Raw genomic sequence first — 22,615 nt, 5'->3', positions numbered from 1 at the left:
TTGTGTGCCCACACTTGAACTAGAGTGAATGGTGGATTCTCTAACTGGATGTCTTTAAATTGTGATTGGAGGATTTCAGTAACTCAGCCACAGGTATGGGGTTTGTTACAGGAGTGGGTGGGTGAGGTTCTGTGGCCTGTGACATGCAGGAGGTCAGATTAGATATTCACGATGGTCCTTTCTGACCTATGAATCTGTGAGTCAATGTTGTAAGGCCACTGCTACAGCCGTTTTCCTCCCTTTCTCGGAGAGGATACCACTCTCTCTCCTTGCCCAAAGGAGCTTTGGAGACTGCTTCCAAAGCTAAGCTCCTTCCTCATGGCAGGGCAGTGAGCTATTGCTCTGCCCCATGTCGCAAGGCAGACTCAGTCCCACAGGTGCTATCAGACCCAGCTTGGCAGTATTGATGATGCAAGGCCAGGCCTTGGCTGGTTCTGTTTGTCCCACAGCCTGTTTAGAATTCACCCCCGCTTAGGACAGCAGCAAAAAGAGCAATTTCCATCTCCCCTAGGCTGAAGCTATTTTTTCCCCTTTGAATAATGTACAAGTATGAGATGAATGCTGAGAAAGGCATGTCCAGCTGCTCTCTGCCACCTGATAGTCCTAGAACTGGATGAGCAATCGCTTTACATCAGGGCTTATTTCCAAGGACCGAGTCAGCACAGAAGGCTCCCAGGAAAGCCACATATTTCAGTCAAAGCATTTCTGATGGCAGAATAATCTCCCATGGCTGGAGGTGATGTACGGATGTTGCTAGCTAGACGGGGAGTTCCTAGCACCATTGTGGGCTGAGCTAGTACTTTCCTTTCCTGCTATACTCCCTTTTGGGCGAGGCTACTCTCAGCAAGAGCCCTGGTGGAAGAGTCCCCAGTAGCGATTCGCAGGCTGATGGCACTCCATGGCGGTTCACATGGCCTTTTACTAGACTGCAACTTTCTGCTGCCTGCGAGGGTGGAGACAAACCTTTCTGCCCTGGTCAGGCCATAGCACAATGGTCTGGTCAGTGACAAACGAAGGAACAACAGAAAAGAAACGGGTGGGGGGGGGGGGGAGTGGTAAGAGGAGCAAAGGCATTCCCATGCTATGGCGAAGAGAGCTAGAGAAACTCCTGCTCATAAATACACCCATTCTGCACTTCATGGCTTTGACTGAAGTCTGGGATATGTTGGCTGCCATGGGAGCCCAGCTGTAGGGGCACTAGGGATGTGGTGCTGGTTTGGAAAGGGGTGTTACTATAGTGCTTGGGCCTGGATTCAGCACAGCCTCTGCTGGCTCTGGTAGAGCCTATGCACAATTTAAAGCTGCCCTTCCATTGAGAAGTCCCGTAGTTCCTCTTAAGGCCGGTTCCTCTGGGGCCGGTTTTGTTCAATATCTTCATAAATGATCTGGAGGATGGTGTGGATTGCACTCTCAGCAAATTTGTGGATGATACTAAACTGGGAGGAGCTGTTGATACGCTGGAGGGCAGGGATAGGATACAGAGGGACCTAGACAAATTGGAGGATTGGGCCAAAAGAAATCTGATGAGGTTCAATAAGGATAAGTGCAGGATCCTGCACTTAGGACGGAAGAACGCAATGCACAGCTACAGACTAGGGACCGAATGGCTAGGCAGCAGTTCTGCGGAAAAGGACCTAGGGGTGACAGTGGACGAGAAGCTGGATATGAGTCAGCAGTGTGCCCTTGTTGCCAAGAAGGCCAATGACATTTTGGGATGTATAAGTAGGGGCATAGCGAGCAGATCAAGGGACGTGATCGTTCCCCTCTATTCGACATTGGTGAGGCCTCATCTGGAGTACTGTGTCCAGTTTTGGGCCCCACACTACAAGAAGGATGTGGATAAATTGGAGAGAGTCCAGCGAAGGGCAACAAAAATGATTAGGGGTCTGGAACACATGACTTATGAGGAGAGGCTGAGGGAACTGGGATTGTTTAGTCTGCAGAAGAGAAGAATGAGAGAGGATTTGATAGCTGCTTTCAACTACCTGAGAGGTGGTTCCAGAGAGGATGGTTCTAGACTATTCTCAGTGGTAGAAGAGGACAGGACAAGGAGTAATGGTCTCAAGTTGCAGTGGGGGAGGTTTAGGTTGGATATTAGGAAAAACTTCTTCACTAGGAGGGTGGTGAAACACTGGAATGCATTACCTAGGGAGGTGGCAGAATCTCCTTCCTTAGAAGTTTTTAAGGTCAGGCTTGACAAAGCCCTGGCTGGGATGATTTAATTGGGGATTGGTCCTGCTTTGAGCAGGGGGTTGGACTAGATGACCTCCTGAGGTCCCTTCCAACCCTAATATTCTATGATTCTATGATTGAGCAAACACAACCTGCCCTTTCCTGGTGAAGGATCTCCCTGATCCATGCCCACAGAGATGGTGAGGGTGCCCTCTAGAGTTTCCTGAGCCAGAAGGGTGAATCAAGATTGTGGGTCAAAACCAGCTGCTTTTAAAAAGTGGACTTGATTCTGCGCAGGGAATGGATGACTCAGTGGGTCAGTAATGGGAGCACAGTGCTGGATTTATAGGCCATGAGACCATTAAAGACCATTTAGATCATCCAATCAAATCCCTGATTTTTGCAGAATATCACCCTGCCTCATTCCCACTAACACTACATCTAACCTGCCCTTGAATCTTGGCGGTCATGAGCCGCTGCCACCTCCGGGGGAGTCTGCTCCACTGCTCACTTGCTCTTACAGGGAAGAGCTCTATCTACCTTCCCAAAGTGCTTCCATCGTTAGCCTCAGGCCACGGATCCCTTCCCTGCCACCTTCAGTGTGTGAATAACCCATCCCCTTTTTCCACTGAGATGAAGGCCCTTCTGAATCTTCTCTTTTCGAGTCTACTTCTCCAGCTCTCGTCTCTCCTTTGAAGCTGTAGCAGTTTTGTTGCCCTTCTTTGTATTCTCCCTAATTTTTCCATCTCATTCTTAAACTGCAGATACACCCAATGATGCACAGAATTCCAGATATAGTTGCAACAGGGCTATTTAGAGTGACCCCGTTACGTTCATAAGAACAGAAGAACGGCCCTACTGGGTCAGACCAAAGTTTCATCTAGCCCAGTATCCTGTCTACCGACAGTGGCCAATGTCAGGTGCCCCAGAGGGAATGAACAGAACGGGTAATCATCAAGTGATCCATCCCCTCTTGCTCATTCCCAGCTTCTAGCAAACAGAGGTTAGGGACACCATTCCTGCCCATCCTGGCCAATGCCACTGATGGATCTATCCTCCATGAATTTATCTAGTTCTCTTTTGAACCCTGTTATGGTCTTGGCCTTCACAACATACTCTGGCAAGGAGTTCCACAGGTTGACTGTGCATTGTGTGAAGAAATACTTCCCTTTATTTGTTTTAAACCTGCTGCCTATTAGTTTCATTTGGTGACCCCTAGTTCTTTTGTTATGAGAAATAGTAAACAATATTTCCTCATCTACTTTCTCTACACCAGTTATGATTTTATATACCTGAATCATATCTCCCCTTAGCTGTCTTTTTTCCAAGCTGAGAAGTCCCAGTCTTATTAATCTCTCCTCACACGGAAGCCATTCCATACACCTAATCCTTTTTGTTGCTCTTTTCCAATATATCTTTTTTGAGATGGGGTGATCACATCTACACATGGTATTCAAGATGTGGGCATACCATGGATTTCCTAAATGACCAGGTGAAACCGCTGTCCAAGAACAGGGGACTAGAAGAATCCTTATCCACAAGTGGAAGAATAACACTGGCATATTCTGTAAGAGTGTTGTACTGTGAAGGGCTTATATTAAGGTTGCTATCTCCTATCTGTCCTGGGCTTTCACAGACTCAGATTTGTAGATGTGCTGTTTATTTCCTTTCCCCAGAGCATGCATAACCCTTTACATCCTTGGCCACTCCACTCATCTCATTGCATGCAAACCACTCCAGGTCAATTCACCACTCCAACCCCCACGTTTACTACCCCTCCAATTTTGGTAGGGTTAGCAAATTTGATCACTGTTGAATTTAAAAACTTCCTCTAGACCATTGAGGACACTATTAAATAGAGATCCAATACTCACCCATGTGATGCCCCACTTGGAGGTCTTAAATGAGTAATCTTTGCTGTCTGCTTGTCATCCAATTTCTAATCCAGACTCTTGTAATTTCCATCTAGTTGGTATTTATCCAACATATACGTTCATTGGTCTGATTCACTGTTGCATTGCACCTTGTGGTTACTTTTACACCTGTGCAAAGTGGATGTAAAATGTACAACCATTTTCAGAGGTGGTATTGTTCTACACTCACTCAGCACAGGTGTAAACCACAGCAGAAGGAGCAAATGGAGTTTCACCCATTAACATCAGTGGAGGACTTGACATCTAGCTGTAGGGCAGTGGAGAATCAAGCTGTGACAGTTCGGTCACAGAGACCCCCTTGAGACTGTCACCTGATGTGCTGAAACTACCTCTGAGCCCATTTACTTTGTCAGCTTGGGATTCCAGAACCCTGCCTTGTTGAGCCAGACACACTAGCCTGCTGCAACACAGACCCAGGGTCTGAACCACGCCCCCAAAGCTGCAGCCTTAACTGAAAAAAGCTCAGCAACTACTCCTGTCTCCAGCAGCCAGACACCCAGCTCCCAATGGGATCCAAACCCCAAAGAAATCCATTTTACTCTGTTTAAAGCTTGTAGAGGGTAAACTCATAAATTGTCTACCCTCTATAACACTGAGAGAGATCTGCACAGCTCTTTGCTCCCCCAGGTATTAATCACTTACTTTGGGTTAATTAATAAACAAAAGTAGGATTTAAGTGGTTTCAAGTAATAACAGACGGAACAAAGTAAGTTACCAAGCAAAATAAAACAAAACATGCAAGTCTAAGCCTAATACATTTAAGAAACTGAATACAGGTAAATCTCACCCTCAGATGTTCCAATAAGCTTCTTTCACAGACTAGACTCCTTCTTAGACTGGGCCAAATCCTTTTCCCTGGTACAGTCCTTGTTAGTTCCAGCTCAGGTGGTAACTAGGGGTTCTCTCATGACTGCAGCCCCCTTTGTTCTGTTCTACCCCCTTTTAGAGCTTTGGCCCAAGGCAGGAATCTTTTGTCTCTCTGGGTCCCCATCCCTCCTTCTAAATGGAAAAGCACCAGGTTTAAGATGGATTCCAGTATCATGTGTGTAGCAAAGCAAGGTCAAGACTCACTGGCATGGCACCTCCTGCTAGTCATCTGGGAATTAGCTCTTTTCCAGCATATGGAGCACCCTCTGCAGGCCAGTGTCTTGCCTGCCGCTGGCCCCGTGTTCCTCCCAGACCCCTGTGCCCCTTTACCTTGGGATTCTGCCCCAGCAGTACCCCCACTCTCTAGGTCTCCCCTCCAGGGGAACCCCCAATCCTCTAAGCCCATCTTGCCTCAGTGGTTACTGAGGGTCATCATCTAGCCCCTGCTCACTGGGGCAGACTGCCTTTGCCTCTCCCTGGGTTGCCCCTCTGTAGCCCCAGTACCTTTTTGGGCCTTTAACAAGGCCTGCAGCCTGGGGGTTTACCAGGCTGGAGCTCCCCAGCTCCCTTTGCCCTTCCCCAGCACTGCTTCACTTCAGGTACCTTGCTCCCAGGCAGCTAGCCCTTCCCACTCCAGGGCTAGGGTGGGACTCCTCCAGCTCCTGCCCCCAGCCCTCGTAAAAGGGCCAGATGGGCCCTGATTGAGCTGGCCAGAGCTGTGGCTGCTTCCCCAATCACCCTAGCTTGGCTGCTTTTAACCCCTGTTCTCCAGCAGTGCGACAGCCATCCCACTACAATGTGACATGGTCACATGTCACTGTAAAACCTCATTCTTCATTACCTAGTAGCTGGAAGACAGGTACACAAGAAGGCTTGCAGGTAAACAGACCCATTCACAGGTTTTCATTGATTCTGCAGCACCCTTAATGGCTTCCACTTAATATGTTTACATCAGTAATACAAGTGTATAGCTTATTCTCCTAACCCCAGACATAGAAATAATACATGCAAACAAATGGGATGAACACACTTAGTAGATCGTAAGCTTTGTAATGATACCTTACAAGAGACCTTTGCATGAAGCATATTCCAGTTACATCATATTCATACTTACAAACATATTTCCATAAAACATATGGAATGCAACGTCACACAGGCCTGTTCTGTGGTGAGAAGTCAATAGGGAGAGGAAGGTTGGGCAATGAATGCATTGCAGTGGTAGCAGAGTCAGTGGATCAAGTGGAACTAAGAAGCAAGGGAGGTCTATAAGGAGCAGAGAATGAGAACAGGATTTCAGCTGCTGGCACTAGCAATCTATAAGGTTACATGGCTTTCCAAAGCTGTCTGATAGGCAGAACTGGGTGAAACTTTTCAACTAAAGATATTTTGACAAAAAATGCAGATTCAGTGACACCAAAATGTTTCAAGTATGTGTCATTTTGCCAAATTGTTCACTGTAGAGAAAAAAAATCTGGAAAAAAACCCCAAAACATGGATATTTTCTAAATAAATGTTTTTGACAATTTTTTGATTGAAAATGACTTTTTGTTTTGAAATTTTCCTTTAAAAATGCTGAAAATGGAAAACAATCAACTTTCTGATGCGCTGAAAAATTTGAAAACCATTTTCAATTTAAGCTGAAATTAATATTTTTTCTATTTTTTCAGAATTGCTAGCAAACTGAAAAAATTGTTATTCACCCAGCTCTAATGGTAGGTACATATGGTGTCCTCAGACCATAGGTAACCTCTGCACCATTCTATTCTGAAATCCATCTTTTACCAGGTTTGTTTCCTCTCAGTCATCTCATCAGAACAGTTTCTTTTATTTTCAGCAACAGTATAGATGGACTCAGATGTGGAATAGGTTCAAACTTTCGCACCCTTCCTCACAGAGGTGCCAACCCCAGGCAGAAGACAGATAAACCAGTTCAGAGCTCTGGTCCCAGCTTGTTATCTTGTGGTAGGAATTTAAGTCAGTGCAGAAGTGCTTCAAAATATCTCAATTTAAACATATCTGCTGGACTATTTTTAGCCCCTGGAACTCAAGTCTTTCTATATATGGTGCGGAGGAAGGTGGGGGTGGGGAGAATTTCCTCCTCTGCTTGACATGGACCCAGCTGCCTAAGTGGATGCACCAGAATTACATCATCCTGCACTGGAAAAGGAAACCCTTTTATTTTAAAAAGAAAAGGAGTACTTGTGGCACCTCAAATAAATTTGTTAGTCTCTAAGGTGCCACAAGTACTCCTTTTCTTTTTGCGGATACAGACTAACACGGCTGCTACTCTGAAACCTTTTATTTTAAGCCATCGTTCGGATATACAGGCCACACCAGTCAGGGTAAGGGGATGCTTATAAATAAATAACTTATACAGTGGAGAGTGTGTAAAATTCCGTCTGGATGGTAATTTCTGCCTCACCTCTCTGCAGTGAGGGTGAGCCTAGTAAAGGTGCTATCTGACTGCCGCTGGAGTGTAGGCAATGGGGGTCATGATGAATATTGACCATCTGACCAGCACTTTGAACTCTGAATCTTTTGCACCACGGTCTGTGCTTTGCTACTTGACCCCCAGCTTTGGCAGCTGTGACTCTTAGATGACCATATTTATATGGTCACTCATAAGACTGAGAAGTGCTGCTACTCACTGGGGTTCTGAAAGACCAATGTGCGCAGTTTGGGGGTGGAAGGCGTTAACCAGCTATGGTTCCAATCCCTGTCCTGTGGATCTCAGCTGAGGTCTGTTCCCTGCCATGTGGGTCAATGATGAGCAGTGACCTTCGGCCCATGTTGGTCAGTGTGCAGATGGCCACTACTAAGAGATAACCAACCACCTCCATGATTTAATCATGGTGGAGGTGCCCAACCTCACTAGGGCCCAGGCTCCCAGGGGGATTGTTCCTGTTCCCTTTGGCAAGTCATAATCCCTATTTACTATTTGTAAGCAAGCTGTGGGTAAGAAACCATCATTTAATCCTAGCCATCAGTTTTCACTTTGTCTTGGCTCTCCATGTTTTGGAAGGAGGCTATTGGGAAGATGTCAGTGAGATGACTACAGCTATGTGTGGATTTCTATCAGTCAGAGTCTAGGCTTGAGGACGGCATAGAGCGTGAATGTATGTCTGTGGCTGATGATCTTTACCTGGGCAGAGGTTATGTGTCCAGGCTGATTTCCATTAGCTGCTTTGCAGACTTTGCTCATGAGGCTTTGTTGACTCTCTGAGTCCTGGAAGACCTGGCAGGAGTGGAAGGGGTCACTACATTGGCTCTGTTCATTCTTTTCTGAGCAATCTCAGAAGTTGTTCCAGGCAATTGCTTATCTGGCTCTGGGGCTCTGACCTGTGAGATCCTACATGTTTCCTTCTTGGCATTCTTTTTTTTCAACATGTATGTGCAGCTCTTATGAGGTGGTACAAGGTGATTTGGCCTGCCACACTGTCAGTATGTTGATGATATTGTGCTCTGCATCTGACACATATCCCACATGTTTTCCCATCATCACCTACGATAGGGATCTGGATGTGAGTGAGCTGACTTAAGGTGATGCTCTTATGGAGGTGAAAGTACTGTGAGCCTCTTGAGTTGTTGGGGGATGTGTTTGATCACTTTACTGAGGGGATCTGCTCATCCTTCATCTTAGTGGTTCAGACTCTAGGCAGGGGGTTGGACTAGATGACCTCCTGAGGTCCCTTCCAACCCTGATATTCTATGATTCTATGATCTTACTGGATTCACCACTACTCCCAAACTCCCAGGTTTTAATGATAGCCTGAAGTGCCTTTTTTCATCATCACTTGGTTTAGGCATTGCTAGAGTTCTCCATGCCTTTGTCTCCTCCAGGCTGGTGTACTATAATGCACTCTTATTAGGATCACCCTTAAAGATTACTCAGAAACTTCACCCAGTGCAGGATACCGCCACCTACTCCACAGTGACCACTGAGGTAATCTCATCATAGCAGAGCTCTGTGCTTTGCAATAGCTTCCCATTCTCTTCCATGTGCAACTCAAGCTATTGGAGATCGAACCCCTTCAGAACCATTTTTCTTCCTATGCTCCATTGTGCTATTTATGATTGGGCAAGGGGTTCCTGCTGCCTAGTCCTGTGGGTTGAAATCCTGGTGTGGAGGTAGGACCCACTCAGTGGAGGGACTCTGTCTCTGGAACTCAGTTACTCATATGCTGCCTGATGTCAGTGGGAGAACTTTCACTGATTTCACTGCTTGAGGATCAACCCCATGGTCCTTGCAGCACGCAGCTGTGGTGGTTTCCAGGGCATTATTGCCAAGTGAATGTAATTAATTTAGCGAGTCCCTGATTGGGACACGTATCAAAGGGGCGATGTGGTTAGCTGATGGTTGAAGGGTGGAGATGAGTGTGATTAAATTGACTTGTTGCCAGTTACTGGCAACATTCCATGGTCTATTTTTAGGTATGTAATGTGCTCAAGTCTTAAGTTGACAGGAACAATAATTACCTTAAAATAAACACATACATACACCCCTGAGTCCTTCTCCTCGCAGTGAATAGTTTCTTGGCTCCAGGGTCTCCAAGGCCCAGTTGAAAGCAATCCCACTACAAATGGAAAATAGGAATCGCAATCAGTGACTCATGTTGTCTCATCAGGGCTGAAAGGGAAACTTATAGGGAGATAATAAGGAGGCATAGGAACAAAGTCAAAGAGAGGGTCCAAACTGAGGTGCTGTTAAGAAAGGCCATAAACAGGAACCAGCAGAAGGTTTATATAAATCCACTGGAAGTATGAGGATGATGGGGGAGGGGAGGGCTGCTGCTCAACAGGGAAGGGGAGCAGCTAACAGATGGCAAAGAGAAAGCTGATATGCTGACAGCTACTTCGCTTTAGTCTCCATTAAAACTGATAATAGTAACAGGAGAACAAGAAAGGCCCGGTCCTCCCCTAGTGTAATCGGCATAGCTCCATGGAAGTCGATGGAGTTACGCTGACTTACATCAGCTCAGGATCTGGCCCTTAATGAGCAAGGAATGGGAGCATTCACAAGACAGGATCGGAGCGAGCAGATTACAGATAACTTGTTACACTGAGTATATTGAAAAGAGCAGGGCTTGGTCACATTCACCCTCAAGGTTTAACCTGAGGAACTAGGGGAAGATGTGTCAGACATTATTTCTGAGTGCTCCTGGAGGACAGGAGAGGTCTCCGAGGAAGAGAGCAAACATAGTGCCGATATTTAAGAAAGAGGCACGGAGACACAGAGAACTACAGATCAGTATGTTTAGCTCTAATAAAGTCACTGAGGCAGTCAGTTTGAAATCACCAGCAGAAAATTAGGTGATAAATAATAAACAACATAGATTAATCACAACCAAATAGGCCAGACAGCCATGTGACAAGATAACAGGCTTAGTCACTGAAGGAAATACAGTGCACACAGTACACGCTGACTTCAGGAAGATACTTGATATGGTTCCCCATGACATTCCCATAAGGCAATGAAAGCCATGTATATTAGGTGGAACCACTGTAGAATGCTACACAATTGACTAAGAATAGAATAGAGAGAATAGTTATTAATGGTTCGTGATGTCTCACTGGGAGGAGATTTTGACTGGAGTTCTGCCAGTGTCCATTCTGGGTCCAATAGTGCTACTTCTGCCTTGTCTCCCTTGTGGCCAGCAAACATTAATCTATGTCAATCGCATGCCCTCTCCACCTCCATGTTATCTGACTGCAGAAGAGAGGAGGATTTGAAACAAACAAACAGAACTTAAAGTCAGCACTTCCCCTCTTCTCCCAGAATGTCGTGCCCTATGTGGGTCTGTCTATGGTGGAGCTGGACGTGTAATTTACAACTCACATAGACATACCCATGCTAGCTCTGATCTAGCTAGCGAACTAAAAGTAGCAGGTTAGCCATGTCTACACAGGCAGCATGACAGGAAAGCCACCCTGAGTAAGCACCTAGGGTTTCAGAAGGGATCGTACTTGGGGAGGCTGGCTCCTCATGCTGCCTGCGCAATGGCAGCTATGCTGCTATTTTTAGCACAGTAGCTCGATCAGAGCCAGCGCAGGTATGTCTACCCATGCTGGAAGTTACACCTCCAACTCTAGTGTGGACATTTCAATCTCCTCAGGGCAGGGGCTAGTTTTATTTGTTTCTTTTACAGTCCTGAGCTCATTGTGGTTAACAAATAAGGACAGTCAATAACACTAACACTCATTTTAATGAATGGCTTGGAGGATAGAGTGGAGATTATGGTGCATTTAGCAATATGCAGCTGATATAAAGAAGGGAAGAAGTTGCACAGTTGGTTCTTCAGAGGATGGGCTATTTAAATGTAGTAGGAGCTTGATAGATGGGAGAAATGGGCTGAAGTCAATCAAATGACAAAGACAAATGCAAAGAGATTCAGGACTAATCAAATGCACAGATACAGACAGTGAGTATAGCTGGCTATAGTACCACAGAGTAGGTACTGAGGGTTACAGTGAATGACACCCAGAATATGAGAGAGACAAGGTGGGTGAGGTAATATCTTTTACTGGACCAATTTCTGTTGGTGAAAGAGACAAGCTTTTGAGCTACACGGAGCTCTTCTTCAGACCTTCAGCTTTGTGTCTTGAAAGCTTGTCTCTTTCACCAACAGAAGTTGGTCCAATGAGAGCTATTCATAGAATCATATAAGATTAGGGTTAGAAGAGGCCTCAGGAGGTCATCTAGTCCAGGGGTGGCCAACCTGAGCCTGAGAAGGAGCCAAAATTTACCAATGTACATTGCAAAAGAGCCACAGTACTATGTCAGCAGCCCTCGATCAGCTCCGCCCACCCCCACTCCCAGCGCCTCCCGCCCACCCACCGGCAATCCTGCCAATCAGTGCCTCCTCCTCCCTCCCCGCACCTTCCAATCAGCTGTTTCATGGGGTGCAGGAGGTTCTGGGGTAGGGTGGGGTGGGGTGGGAGCAAGGGCATTGCAGGCTCAGGGGAGGGGGCAGGAAGGGGTGGAGTGGGGGTGGGCGGAGCCAGGGGTTGAGCAGTGAGCACTCCCTGGCACATTGGAAAGTTGGTGCCTGTAGCTCCAGCCTTGGAGTCGGTGCCCATACAAGGAACCACATATTAACTTCTGAAGAGCCGCATGTGGCTCCGGAGCCACAGGTTGGCCACCCCTGATCTAGTCCAACCCCCTGCTCAAAGCAGGACCAACCCCAACTAAATCATCCCAGCCACCGCTTTGTCAAGCTGGGCCCTAAAAACCTATAAGGATGGAGGTTCCACCACCTCCCTAGGTAACCCATTCCAGTGCTTCACCACCCTCCTAGTGAAATAGTGTTTCCTAATATCCAACCTAGACCTCCCACACTGCAACTTAAGACCATTGCTTCCTGTTCTGTCATCTGCCACCACTGAGAACAGCCAAGGTCCATCCTCTTTGGAACCCCCCTTCAGGTAGTTGTAGGCTGCTATCAAATCCCCCCTCACTCTTCTCTTCTGCAGACTAAATAAACCCAGTTCCCTCAGCCTCTCCTCGTAAGTCATGTGCCCCAGCCCCCTAATCATTTTCGTTGCCCTCCATTGGACTCTCTCCAATTTATCCACATCCTTTCTGTAGTGCGGGGCCCAAAACTTGACACAATACTCCAGATGTGGCCTCACCAGTGCCGAATAGAGGGGAATAATCACTTCCCTCGATCTGCTGGTAATGTTCCTACTAATGCAGCCCAATATGCCATTAGCCTTTTTGGCAACAAGGGCACACTATTGATTCATATCCAGCTTCTCATCCACTGTAATCTCCAGGTCCTTTTCTGCAGAACTGCTGGTTAGTCACTCGGTCCCTAGTCTCTAGCAGTGCATGGGATTCTTCCTTCCTAAGTGCAGGACTCTGCACTTGTCCTTGTTGAACCTCATCAGATTTCTTTTGGCCCAATCCTCCAATTCGTCTAGGTCACTCTGGACCCTATCCCTACCCTCCAGCGTATCTACCTCTTCCCCCAGCTTAGTGTCATATATGAACTTGCTGAGGGTGCAATCCATCCCATCGTCCAGATCATTAATGAAGATGTTGAACAAAACCGGCCCCAGGACCGACCCCTGGGGCACTCTGCTTGATACCGGCTCCCAACTAGACATCGAGCCATTGATCACTGCCCTCACCCACATTATCTCTCTAATATCCTGGGGCCAGCATGGCTCTAACAACACCACAAACAATGAGAATATAAGTCAGTGATGGAGTACTATCACAAAAAATGCAAAAGCCAGACTCACTGGTATGCCCTGGCTGCTTTGTGCTGCTCCAGTGAGCCAAAGCAGTTATGAACCTTGCAAGAAGAAAGTTTCCCCAGTTGTAGCCTTGTCCCAGAAGGCTACGTAGGGGACACTTAGCATGAGGTGTTGGGGAGGCAACACTGACTACACATGCAGTTTTCCCGAGTCCATCTGCCTGGGGAACATTTTGCCATCCAACCCATCCAGATGAGCACTTACTGATGGAAGGGAACTTGCCTGAGGGAACAGCCTCTCCCTCAGATTGTTCAGGGCTCCAGGAGGAAACAGTAAGGCTCACATGACTTTGCAAAAAGTGGAGATGCCTCCGCTCCCTCTCTCCTTGGAAGAACTCTCAACTATCGGCGCAGTAGAAGGTCAGCCATGTCTTAAGTCTTCATAGCCAAGAGTTTCCACAGTAAGTAATAACTTGGGCTATACTTGAAAGAAGCCTGATTTGCTGAAAGGGCTGAGCACCTTGTCCCTGAAAATCAAGGCCCTTTAAGGTGGTGTCTCAAGTTGGGCTCCCAGAATCACTAGTCACTTTTGAAAATCTTGGCCCCTGACAATATTAAGGACCTGATTCAGCAAAATACTTAAGTATAGACTGAATTTTAAATATATGCTTAAGGATGACTTCAGTAGGAGTAAGTACTTTCCTGAATAGGGATGGACCTAAGCACAAGCATAAAGTTAAGCATGTGTTTAAATTCTTTGCTGAATGTGAGCTTACATCAGTAAACCACCTTTCAGAGGTGATGGTTGTATTCCAATGCCTAGGATTGAGGAAAGAGCTTTTTTGTCCCAAGAGTTATGCCATTAATTAAAAGAAAATAATATATTCATTATTTATAAACTTATTGTTTGCAACTCCAACACTAGTTGTGGGTTGATAAGCTGGCTTTGAATAGGGAAATGCCTTGGAGTCCAGTGGAACCTATTCAAGATCTTATTTTGAAAGGACCTCAAATCTAAAGAACATGAAGTTTCCATAATCTCTAATGACTGACCGAGTGAGTTATCTGCAACATCAGCTATGGAAAAATGACCTTCTGGAACAGAAATAGCTGGAAAAATAGAATTCCAGGTGACACCACATGAAAGAGCAGCATTCCACAATTATTTAATCACATAGGCATAGATTCTCATTTCTGATCTTAGCAGTTACATGCCTTCTTTTATGGAGATTGCTTCATAGAGCTTTTTAGGACTTGGGTCTTTATTAATAAAAGCTCCCACTAAGTCTAATTGGTCTGTAGCAAACAAATGAGTCCGCAGTATTAGATATGTGAGTGTCTCAGCTATTTTGTGTGTCCACGTGTTTTTGTTCTTGTCTTAAGTCCCGATCCTGCAATAATTTCTGCATATGCTTAACTTTACTACAGTAAGTAGTTCCACTCATTTCATGTTAGTAAAGATAAGCCTGTGCATGAGATTTTCTAGGATCAGTGCCTAATTGCATAAGTTACCCCTTATGGATTATTTCTACAGAATGTAATAGGGACAAATCAGCATTCTATAGAAATTAACTAAAAGGTTTCTATAGAAATTACCCTCAAAACCTATCGAATTTAATGGAATTATATCCTTCCTGTAGAATTTTTAAACAGCTTGTTTAAATGTGATAGAGTGATATCCCTGCTATAGACAGCCATAGGTTGGTTTAAAATAATTTTACCATGTTCTACTAGGTTTCAAAGTAGCAGCCGTGTTAGTCTGTATTCACAAAAAGAAAAGGAGTACTTGTGGCACCTTAGAGACTAACAAATTTATTTGAGCATAAGCTTTCGTGAGCTACAGCTTGTAGCTCTCGAAAGCTTATGCTCAAATAAATTTGTTACTCTCTAAGGTGCCACAAGTCCTCCTTTTCTTTTTTCATGTTCTACTAGATTCTATAGGACTTTTCCCTCAGGTATTTTATTCTTGAATGTATAAATATTCATAATGAAAGACGACTAAACTCTTTTGTTTTATCACACTCTGAGAGCCCATGTGTGCAAGAGCAGATCTGTTCTTCTGGGATATTACCTGCCGAGCTCCCATTCACTGTAGTAAGGCAGTGACTATTGGATTTCAGGGGCAATGTCAGACTTTCACTGGCCAGCCTCTACTCTAAATATGCTAACCCTGGAGAGGAGTTGCCTGATTCATGGGGCTCTGTGTTTCTAAATCTCTGGCTACTATGAAGGGAGGATCACCTGACAAGGCCACTTTTAAAAAGTTGTGGGGTTTAATTGAGAGTGACTTTATTGCTCACAGACAAGAGGAGCTGTTGGTACAAACCCAGCTAGACACCGTGTAGAGAGATGCTGTGTAAGCCTCCACCACATAGGTTTGAAAACAAACTCCAGCTCTGCCTTGGAAATCACTCCCTGCCCACCACCACTACTCATCCCCAGGTCCTCACATCATTCAAACACAATTCTGTCTTGCTTCCTCCCTCCTCTCTCTGGTGCTAGGCATCCACAGAGCTGTCAATGCACCCCAGTCTTTGCATCCAGTGCCCACCTTCTAATACCATTCCTCAGCCCTTCATATGGATGTGCCAACAAACCTTAGCTCTGTAGGTAACATCCTCTGCAGTCCAGTTGTGGATCTCCCATACTCAACTCAACCATGAATGTACCGGCACTCAGTAACCCTAACACACCTCTGTCAATGCAGCCCTGAGTCCCTGTCCTGGATTGGGTCTCCTAGAACATAGAATAAAAGTGACACACACAGGAAGAGAGAATCTCTCCTCCACATATCTCTTCCTCCTTGTCTTGATCTGAGAACTGCGTGGTCCCTAAGTGTTTGTGCTGAATGGACCCCCTCCTTTTGTGTGCATTTCTCCTGCTCCCCACAGTGGGACAGGAGACATCAGCAACCCAAGGGTATGGAAAGAAACAAGTACTTTTGCTCTAAACGCTTTACAATGAGGGGCTGGAAAAACTGTTTATTGTCTGACGCTTGCACTGCACAAAGATTGCTGGTAGCCAGCATATTTTCTTATTTTTAAACCCAGGCTACAGCGGGAGGAGACAGGAGGGGGAAAGTGTTTAAGTGACAGGTGACAATGTCCATCACACTGCCCAGTGATGAAGCACAGAGGATAAAAATAGAGAACATGACCTCACGGCTCTTGGTAGAGATGCCTAAGAGACAAAAGAGAGGCTTTAAAAGGCTTGTAGAGCTGATAGCAAAGGGCTTGGCGCTTGAGAGTTTTGGTTCTGCTCCAGCTGAGAGCCACTCTGCTTCTCTCTCTATGGAGAGCTGTGAGTTAAATGGACTTTGTGACATGCCCAAGTCTCCAGGCCTGGACGCTGCTTTCAAGAGCTTGGATCAGCCCTATGCAGGTACAGACTTCCTTCCTTCCTCTGCTCTCCTAGCCAAACTTTAACGCGTCACCAGAGGAGCATTTCCCTCTCTCATTTGTCTCAAATTGCTGTTGGCCTTTGTGACTTGAATACTTTGAACATTGGGGGAGGGGGGGAGGGAATTAAAGTGCAAGGAATAAAGTGCTTTCTATTGGTGAGCTATGGAGTAGGAACTGGGGGATGGGCAGGAAGCCAGAGTGTCAGGAAGAGACTTAGCAATTGTCTGTAAAGGGCCAGGGAACCTCAAAGCACAGGGAGTCTAGTTCTAATGAACACTGAGGAGGCTGGAATTTTGGAACAATGCGAGATGCTGGGGGCAAACTTGTGACTGGTAGGGAGCTGCATCTGGGTATTGTTACTGAGGCCAGGGCCCAGTGCTGGTGGAATCGCACTCTGGCTGCCTTTAAGCCTCCTCTAGTAGGGGTCTGCAAGTCTCAAACTCCAGAGCTAAGATCCTTCCCGATGCTCTGCTGCCACCTGTGCCTACACAGACCTTAGCATGTGAAGGCACTGCTCCTTAGCCACGGCTTGCCAATGCCAGAAGTCTCCCCCTCACAGCCCCCAGGGCAAATGTTTCTGGACAATGAGGCTGGATTCATCTCTGGGGCACTGCTTTTCACCCCAACAAGTTTGGAACCAGAACTTGAGCCAGGCAGGGTTCCTTTGACAGGGTGCGTGAGTGAGACTAGCCAGTGGGGGTTTGCTCTGTGAGGGAAATCTCACTGCTCTCCCCTAATGTGCACTTGAGATGGACTCATTTCCTGAGACAAAACTGAGTTATGACTGTAGCCCTGTGGCCCCGCTCCCCCACAGCTGAATCCAGAAGGGCAACGCCAGGGGAGCACCAAGTTGCAGTGAAAGGATGTGAACTACGTGTCTTGGTTCAATGATGCCGAACTGACCCACTCTGTAAGAGTGTGGGGAGGGGTTCCTAGCTCAGCACATGCCAGTGCAAAAGGGCCACCCGTTCTTTTCCCATTAGCACACTGGCATTTTTGTTCATTATTTCCAGCCCTCTAGGTGCAAGGAGAGAGGGCTGGTTCTTGTGTACGGAGTGAGAAGTAGCTGACCTTTTCCTTGTTGGATCTCTGTCCGGAGCTGCCTTGCTTTAGCTAACCTGGAGCCATGATGTTTGTTATGAAATGGCTCCAGGGAAAGCCTGGTGAAGGGTCTTTCATTGGATTTATTGAAAGCTTCCTAGCATCACAACCCCTCTGACATTCCAGAGCCTGTTTTAAAAGCCTGGGGTGGGAGTGGATGATATTCCTGAATGGGGTGACCTGGAGCCGCAGGGACCAAATGACACATGCTACAGCTTTGTGACCTTTGCAGATGGGCTGCCTGAGGGCGGGAAGTGGGAGAGGGAAACTACGGCCCCAGGGGAGATTCAGAGGGCCCAAGAGGATTCATTGGTATCATGGTTAGGTAAGCTCTGTGGCTGCTGCTGCCCACCCCATTGTGGGCTAACTTGGCCACAACTGTTCTTCCCTGTTGCAACAATGCCCTGCGGTAAAGTGGCCCAAGGTGAGATCTGTGAGGCTGCACAGCTCAGGTCCTGGGGAGAACTAGCAGCATTCCTCAGCAGTACATTGGTGCTTTCTCCTATTCCCACCCCCAACCCCCCACTAGATCAAGTGGGGTTTGCCTTAGCAGGGCTGCATGTTGTGTCTCTGCCACAGGAATGCTGGGGCTCGAAGGACAGGGGAAAGCGCTATGCCGTTTATTGACGAGCGAGTGGAAGCTTACTGAGAGCATCTTTGTCATGTCTCCTGTGCTGCTTGAAGTGCAGAGGCTGCTGTTAAAGGGATGCAGGGCAGACAAGAAGCAGGGAAAGGTCTTTTCCCCCAGTGGAAAGGGTCAGGAACAAGAAAAAGGAATGAGAAATCACTTGGGAATTATTTTTTCTTTCAGGTTTCTGTTGGTTTCAGAGTACGAGTCTCTAGTCGTGCCTGTGAACTCTCTTCTCACAGCTGCCCTTGGGTTCACCCTTGACTCTTTCAAACCTCCCCCCTCACCTTGCACACTGGGCAGAGAACACACTGTCCCATCCCATGGGGTTTGCGGTCAGCAGGCTGGCAGAGGCCGTGGAAAATGATTAGCCTGTGTTTTTCAGCCAAGGCCGTGACAGGTGTTGGCTTTTCCAGCAGCGAAGGCCATGGGAGAGCCTGTGCAAAAGGATTCTTTCTGGCCTGGCTGACCAGTTCTGAAGGGCAGGCAGCTGGGATTCCTGCTCATGTGCACAGTGACTCTGTCCTGGCTGGGCACAGGCAAGAGGTTATGCGAGAGTGTGAAACATTGCTCTCACGGCTGCAGGTTTTGTGCTGTCCTTATCACACCTTTCAGGGGGCAGTGAATGTGCCCACAGCACTCAGCACTGACACTATCCAGCCCAGTTCACAAGCATCCCACGAGGGGCTAGGGAGGTGGGAGCAAGATGCTTTCCTGCCCTTGCACAGCTGGGCGGGGCCTGCGCACCCTAGTGGTTGCTGCATTCTGGGGAGCACTGGGACTGCTTATTCCCGCTTCCCCCAGGAAGCAGGGCTCTGAAAAGGGAGGGACATGTCTCTGACCAGCCCTCCCAGCAGGGCTTCCCAGGGGTGATCACAGGCTGTTCCACCCCAGTGCAAATTGCAAAGTGGGGGATTTAGACTCAGTGTGAAATGTCCTGATGAGTACCAGGAACAATTTTTTGCAGACACATATCCACAACACAACCCCCCAGGAAATTCAGTCAGACCCTTGGCCATCTCTGCTGAGAGAAAGCTCTGGGTCTGAGCAGGTAACAGGGACTGAGCCATCTCTGACCCCTGCCACAGGCTGGCTGTCCGAAAGGTGAGGGTCCCTGGCAGTAGGTGGGGAAGCCCGTCCCACAATGTGTGCATGGAAAAAGAGAGGGCTGCCATTTTCATTATGTTCAAGTCATTTTTTCCTAACTTTCTCATCAGGGTGAGGTGGGAGTGACTCTCATTGTCTGGACACCAGAAACACTCAGTCCAGTTGTTGCCAAAGCTTTGTAAGCCCAGTCCTCTACGGAGCCCTGAACTTGCCTCCTTTTGTCCTTTGCAGAGCTGCACCGCAGTGAGAGCACACAGGAGAAGAATGTAAAAGAAGCCAAAACCAAATGCAGGACGATTGCGTCCCTGCTGACAGATGCGCCAAACCCCCACTCCAAGGGCGTGCTGATGTTCAAGAAGCGCAGGCAGAGGGCTAAGAAGTACACCCTGGTCAGCTTTGGGAGCGTTGACGAGGACCGCTGTTACGAGGAGGAGGATGGTGTCTTCCCAACCAGCGAGTCAGAGTTTGATGAGGAAGGCTTCTCAGATGCCCGAAGCTTAACCAACCACTCAGACTGGGACAACACTTACCTGGACATTGAAAAGCCCAAGCTGGAATCTGAGCAGCAGCTGGGGCAGACGCAGCAGGGTCTGAGTGAAGCCTCTGGCAGAGGAGCACGGTTATTTGAGCAGCAGAGGGAGAGGGCTAGTCAGTATACGGTGGAGAAAACTCCAGCTGAGAAGCCAGAGAGCCATCAGCCACCACCAGGTGTCGTGCCAAAGCAGAGCATGGTGAACGGGGAAGTGCCTACTCCACAGAAGGCCAACACGGCCCCACTGAGTATCCATGTGGAAGCAGTGCAGTTATCCAGCAAGCTGCCGTCATCTACCTCTGCTCAGGTCCAGTCTCCACCGGGCAGCATTGGAGGAGGTGCCCAGTCGTCTCCAGGCACAGAGGGCCTCTTCAACAGATCGGCACGGCCCTTCACTCTTGGCTTTTCGGGGCAGCGTCCTGTGACTTCCTCCGTCATCTTCAGGCCTTTGGCTCCCAAGAAAAGTGGTGGCAGTCTGGGGGAGCAGAGCACCACTGCTCCACCTTTCTCACCAGTAACTCCTGTGCCACCTCCCACCGCACCAGCGATGGCTCACAACGGTCCAGCAAGCTCCTCAACGTCTTTGTATATTCCAGCACCAGGCAGACCAACACCACCAGGGGTACCACAGCCAGCCGCAGGCGGAAGTGCTCCTGAGACTAAGACACCCACAAACCCAGCCATGACCTCCTCGGCTTCCATTGTTCTAACCACTCCCTCTAAGCCAGCGGGGGCTGCAGCAACACCTCAGCCACGAGGGACAGCTTCTTCCTCCTTGTATATCAGCCCAGCACCACAGCAACCCAGCGTGGTGAGCGGCTCTCTGCTACCAAGCCAGCCGTATCCTATTGTCTCCCCAGCTACTCCACAACCTGCTTCTGAGCCCTTAACATCCAGGGAGCAGCGGATTGCAGTGCCAGCCCCCCGAACTGGCATCTTGCAGGAAGCTCGCCGGCGGGGCAGCAAAAAGCCCATGTTCAATACCATAGAAGAGAAGAAGAAGAATTCACCCAACCCCGAGCTTCTGTCTCTGGTGCAGAACCTGGATGAGAAACCCAAAGGCGACCACCCAGGGGCGGGCTTTGAGTCTGGGCCTGAGGAGGACTTCCTCAGCCTAGGAGCTGAGGCCTGCAACTTCATGCAGTCCTCAGGCCGCAAGTTCAAGGCCCCTCCTCCAGTGGCTCCTAAGCCTCAGCAGCAAGGTGCCTCTGTTGGACTAGTAAACGGTGCCCATGACATGCCACAGCTGAAGGGCAAAGGGGCAGAGCTTTTTGCCAAGCGACAGAGCCGCATGGACAAGTTTGTGGTGGAGGCAGCACCGAGGCCAGGCTCCAAGCCCAGGGCACCCTCACCCACGCCTTCTCTACCATCATCCTGGAAGTATTCTTCCAACATCCGTGCCCCACCCCCAATAGCTTACAACCCCTTGCATTCCCCCTTCTACCCCCTGGCAGCAAGCAAGTCTCAGGCTAGCAAAGCAGAGAGCAAAGTGAAAAAGGCACCCAGCCAGAAATCAGGGATCAAGGCCATTGATTTCATGCGCCACCAACCCTACCAGCTAAAGTCAGCCATGTTCTGTTTTGGGGAGCCCTCGAGCGCTAACACACAAAACCCTCTGCCCCAGCCAGCCCAGCAATCCAGCTTGTCTTTCACCCCAGCCAAGCAGGCGCCTGTGAAAACAGCCAGGACCTATGAGATTCGGCGGTTTTCCACACCTGCTCCCATGCCCACTTTGAGCAGCCTGGCACCCACAGTCCTCACTCCCCGCTCTGCCACCACGCTGGACGAGCCAGTGTGGAGGACGGACATGACCTCCTCCGCACCGTCCACCCCTGCCCCTTTCCAGGCCAGTCCCAGCCAGACCCCAAAGCTGTATGAAAGCTCCCCAGAGCTCAGGCAGATGGGCCAAGGGACTCCCCCACGCCCAGCCTCCTCCTCCGGGTTCCAGGTAGCTAGACCCAGGTTCTCAGCAGCCAAAACTGGGATGCAGGCGCATGTGTGGAGGCCAGGCTCTGGGCACCAGTGAACCAGGACCTGTCCCCCTCCCCCGCATCCCTTCCCCCACGGGCGCGACTGGGTGTCCAACCGAGATAGTTTCCTTGGGCTTTCTTTAAAGTGAGCTCAATAAATTGGGGTGTGTGAAGCAAAAGGCAGAAAGGGGGAGGGGGTTGGGGGGGAACTCCCTTCCTGGCCCCCCATCCCCCTTTGTTTTCAGCCTGGCAGCATCACTATGAGCTTTCCCAGCTGTGGCTAGAACCAGAGGACTCAGGAGGAAAGAAGAGACAGGGCAATAGTCTCCAGCCTGCTTCTGCCCACAGCTGCACGGCAATGAAACCCAGTTTCTGGGGCCAGGGGAATGGGAGGGGCAGACTGTCATGCTAAGGGGTGGGTAGCACTCCAGTGGGCTTTAGAAACAAGACCCTGTTAACCCTTTCAGTGCCCCAGTAAGGCAGGAGCCATCCCATTGCTGCAGATAACAAGGCACTGCGCACAGAAGGGTCCCACCCAGGCTCACATGGGAAGTTTGTGGCAGAGACATGACTGAAACCCAGGGTTGCCCCCTACCCCAGTGAATTGAGAAATGAGACAACGTTCCCCAGGCCTGCCTCTGCAGGGGAGCAGCAGGTGCTTCAGGGGACACTGGGACGGGAAGGGGATGTGGGCATCTGCTCAAA

At 48.4% G+C, this 22,615-nt stretch overlaps 1 protein-coding gene across 1 annotated transcript in view; it reads left to right on the top strand.

Moving 5' to 3' along the window:
• SYNPO2L (synaptopodin 2 like) overlaps positions 1 to 21,966 on the top strand; it is a 62,075-nt gene extending 40,109 nt beyond the window's left edge. Inside the window, exon 4 of the mRNA XM_073354753.1 lies at positions 19,640 to 21,966. Coding sequence (XP_073210854.1) covers positions 19,640 to 21,966 — 2,327 coding nt within the window. The remainder of the gene's footprint in view (positions 1 to 19,639) is intronic.
• Positions 21,967 to 22,615: the final 649 nt, after the last annotated feature.

Source organism: Lepidochelys kempii, chromosome 7 (assembly GCF_965140265.1).
Source record: "Lepidochelys kempii isolate rLepKem1 chromosome 7, rLepKem1.hap2, whole genome shotgun sequence".
NCBI lineage: Eukaryota > Metazoa > Chordata > Testudines > Cheloniidae > Lepidochelys > Lepidochelys kempii.
The sequence above is the reverse complement of the archived record's forward strand: the minus strand, read 5'-3'. Positions and strand labels throughout refer to the sequence as shown.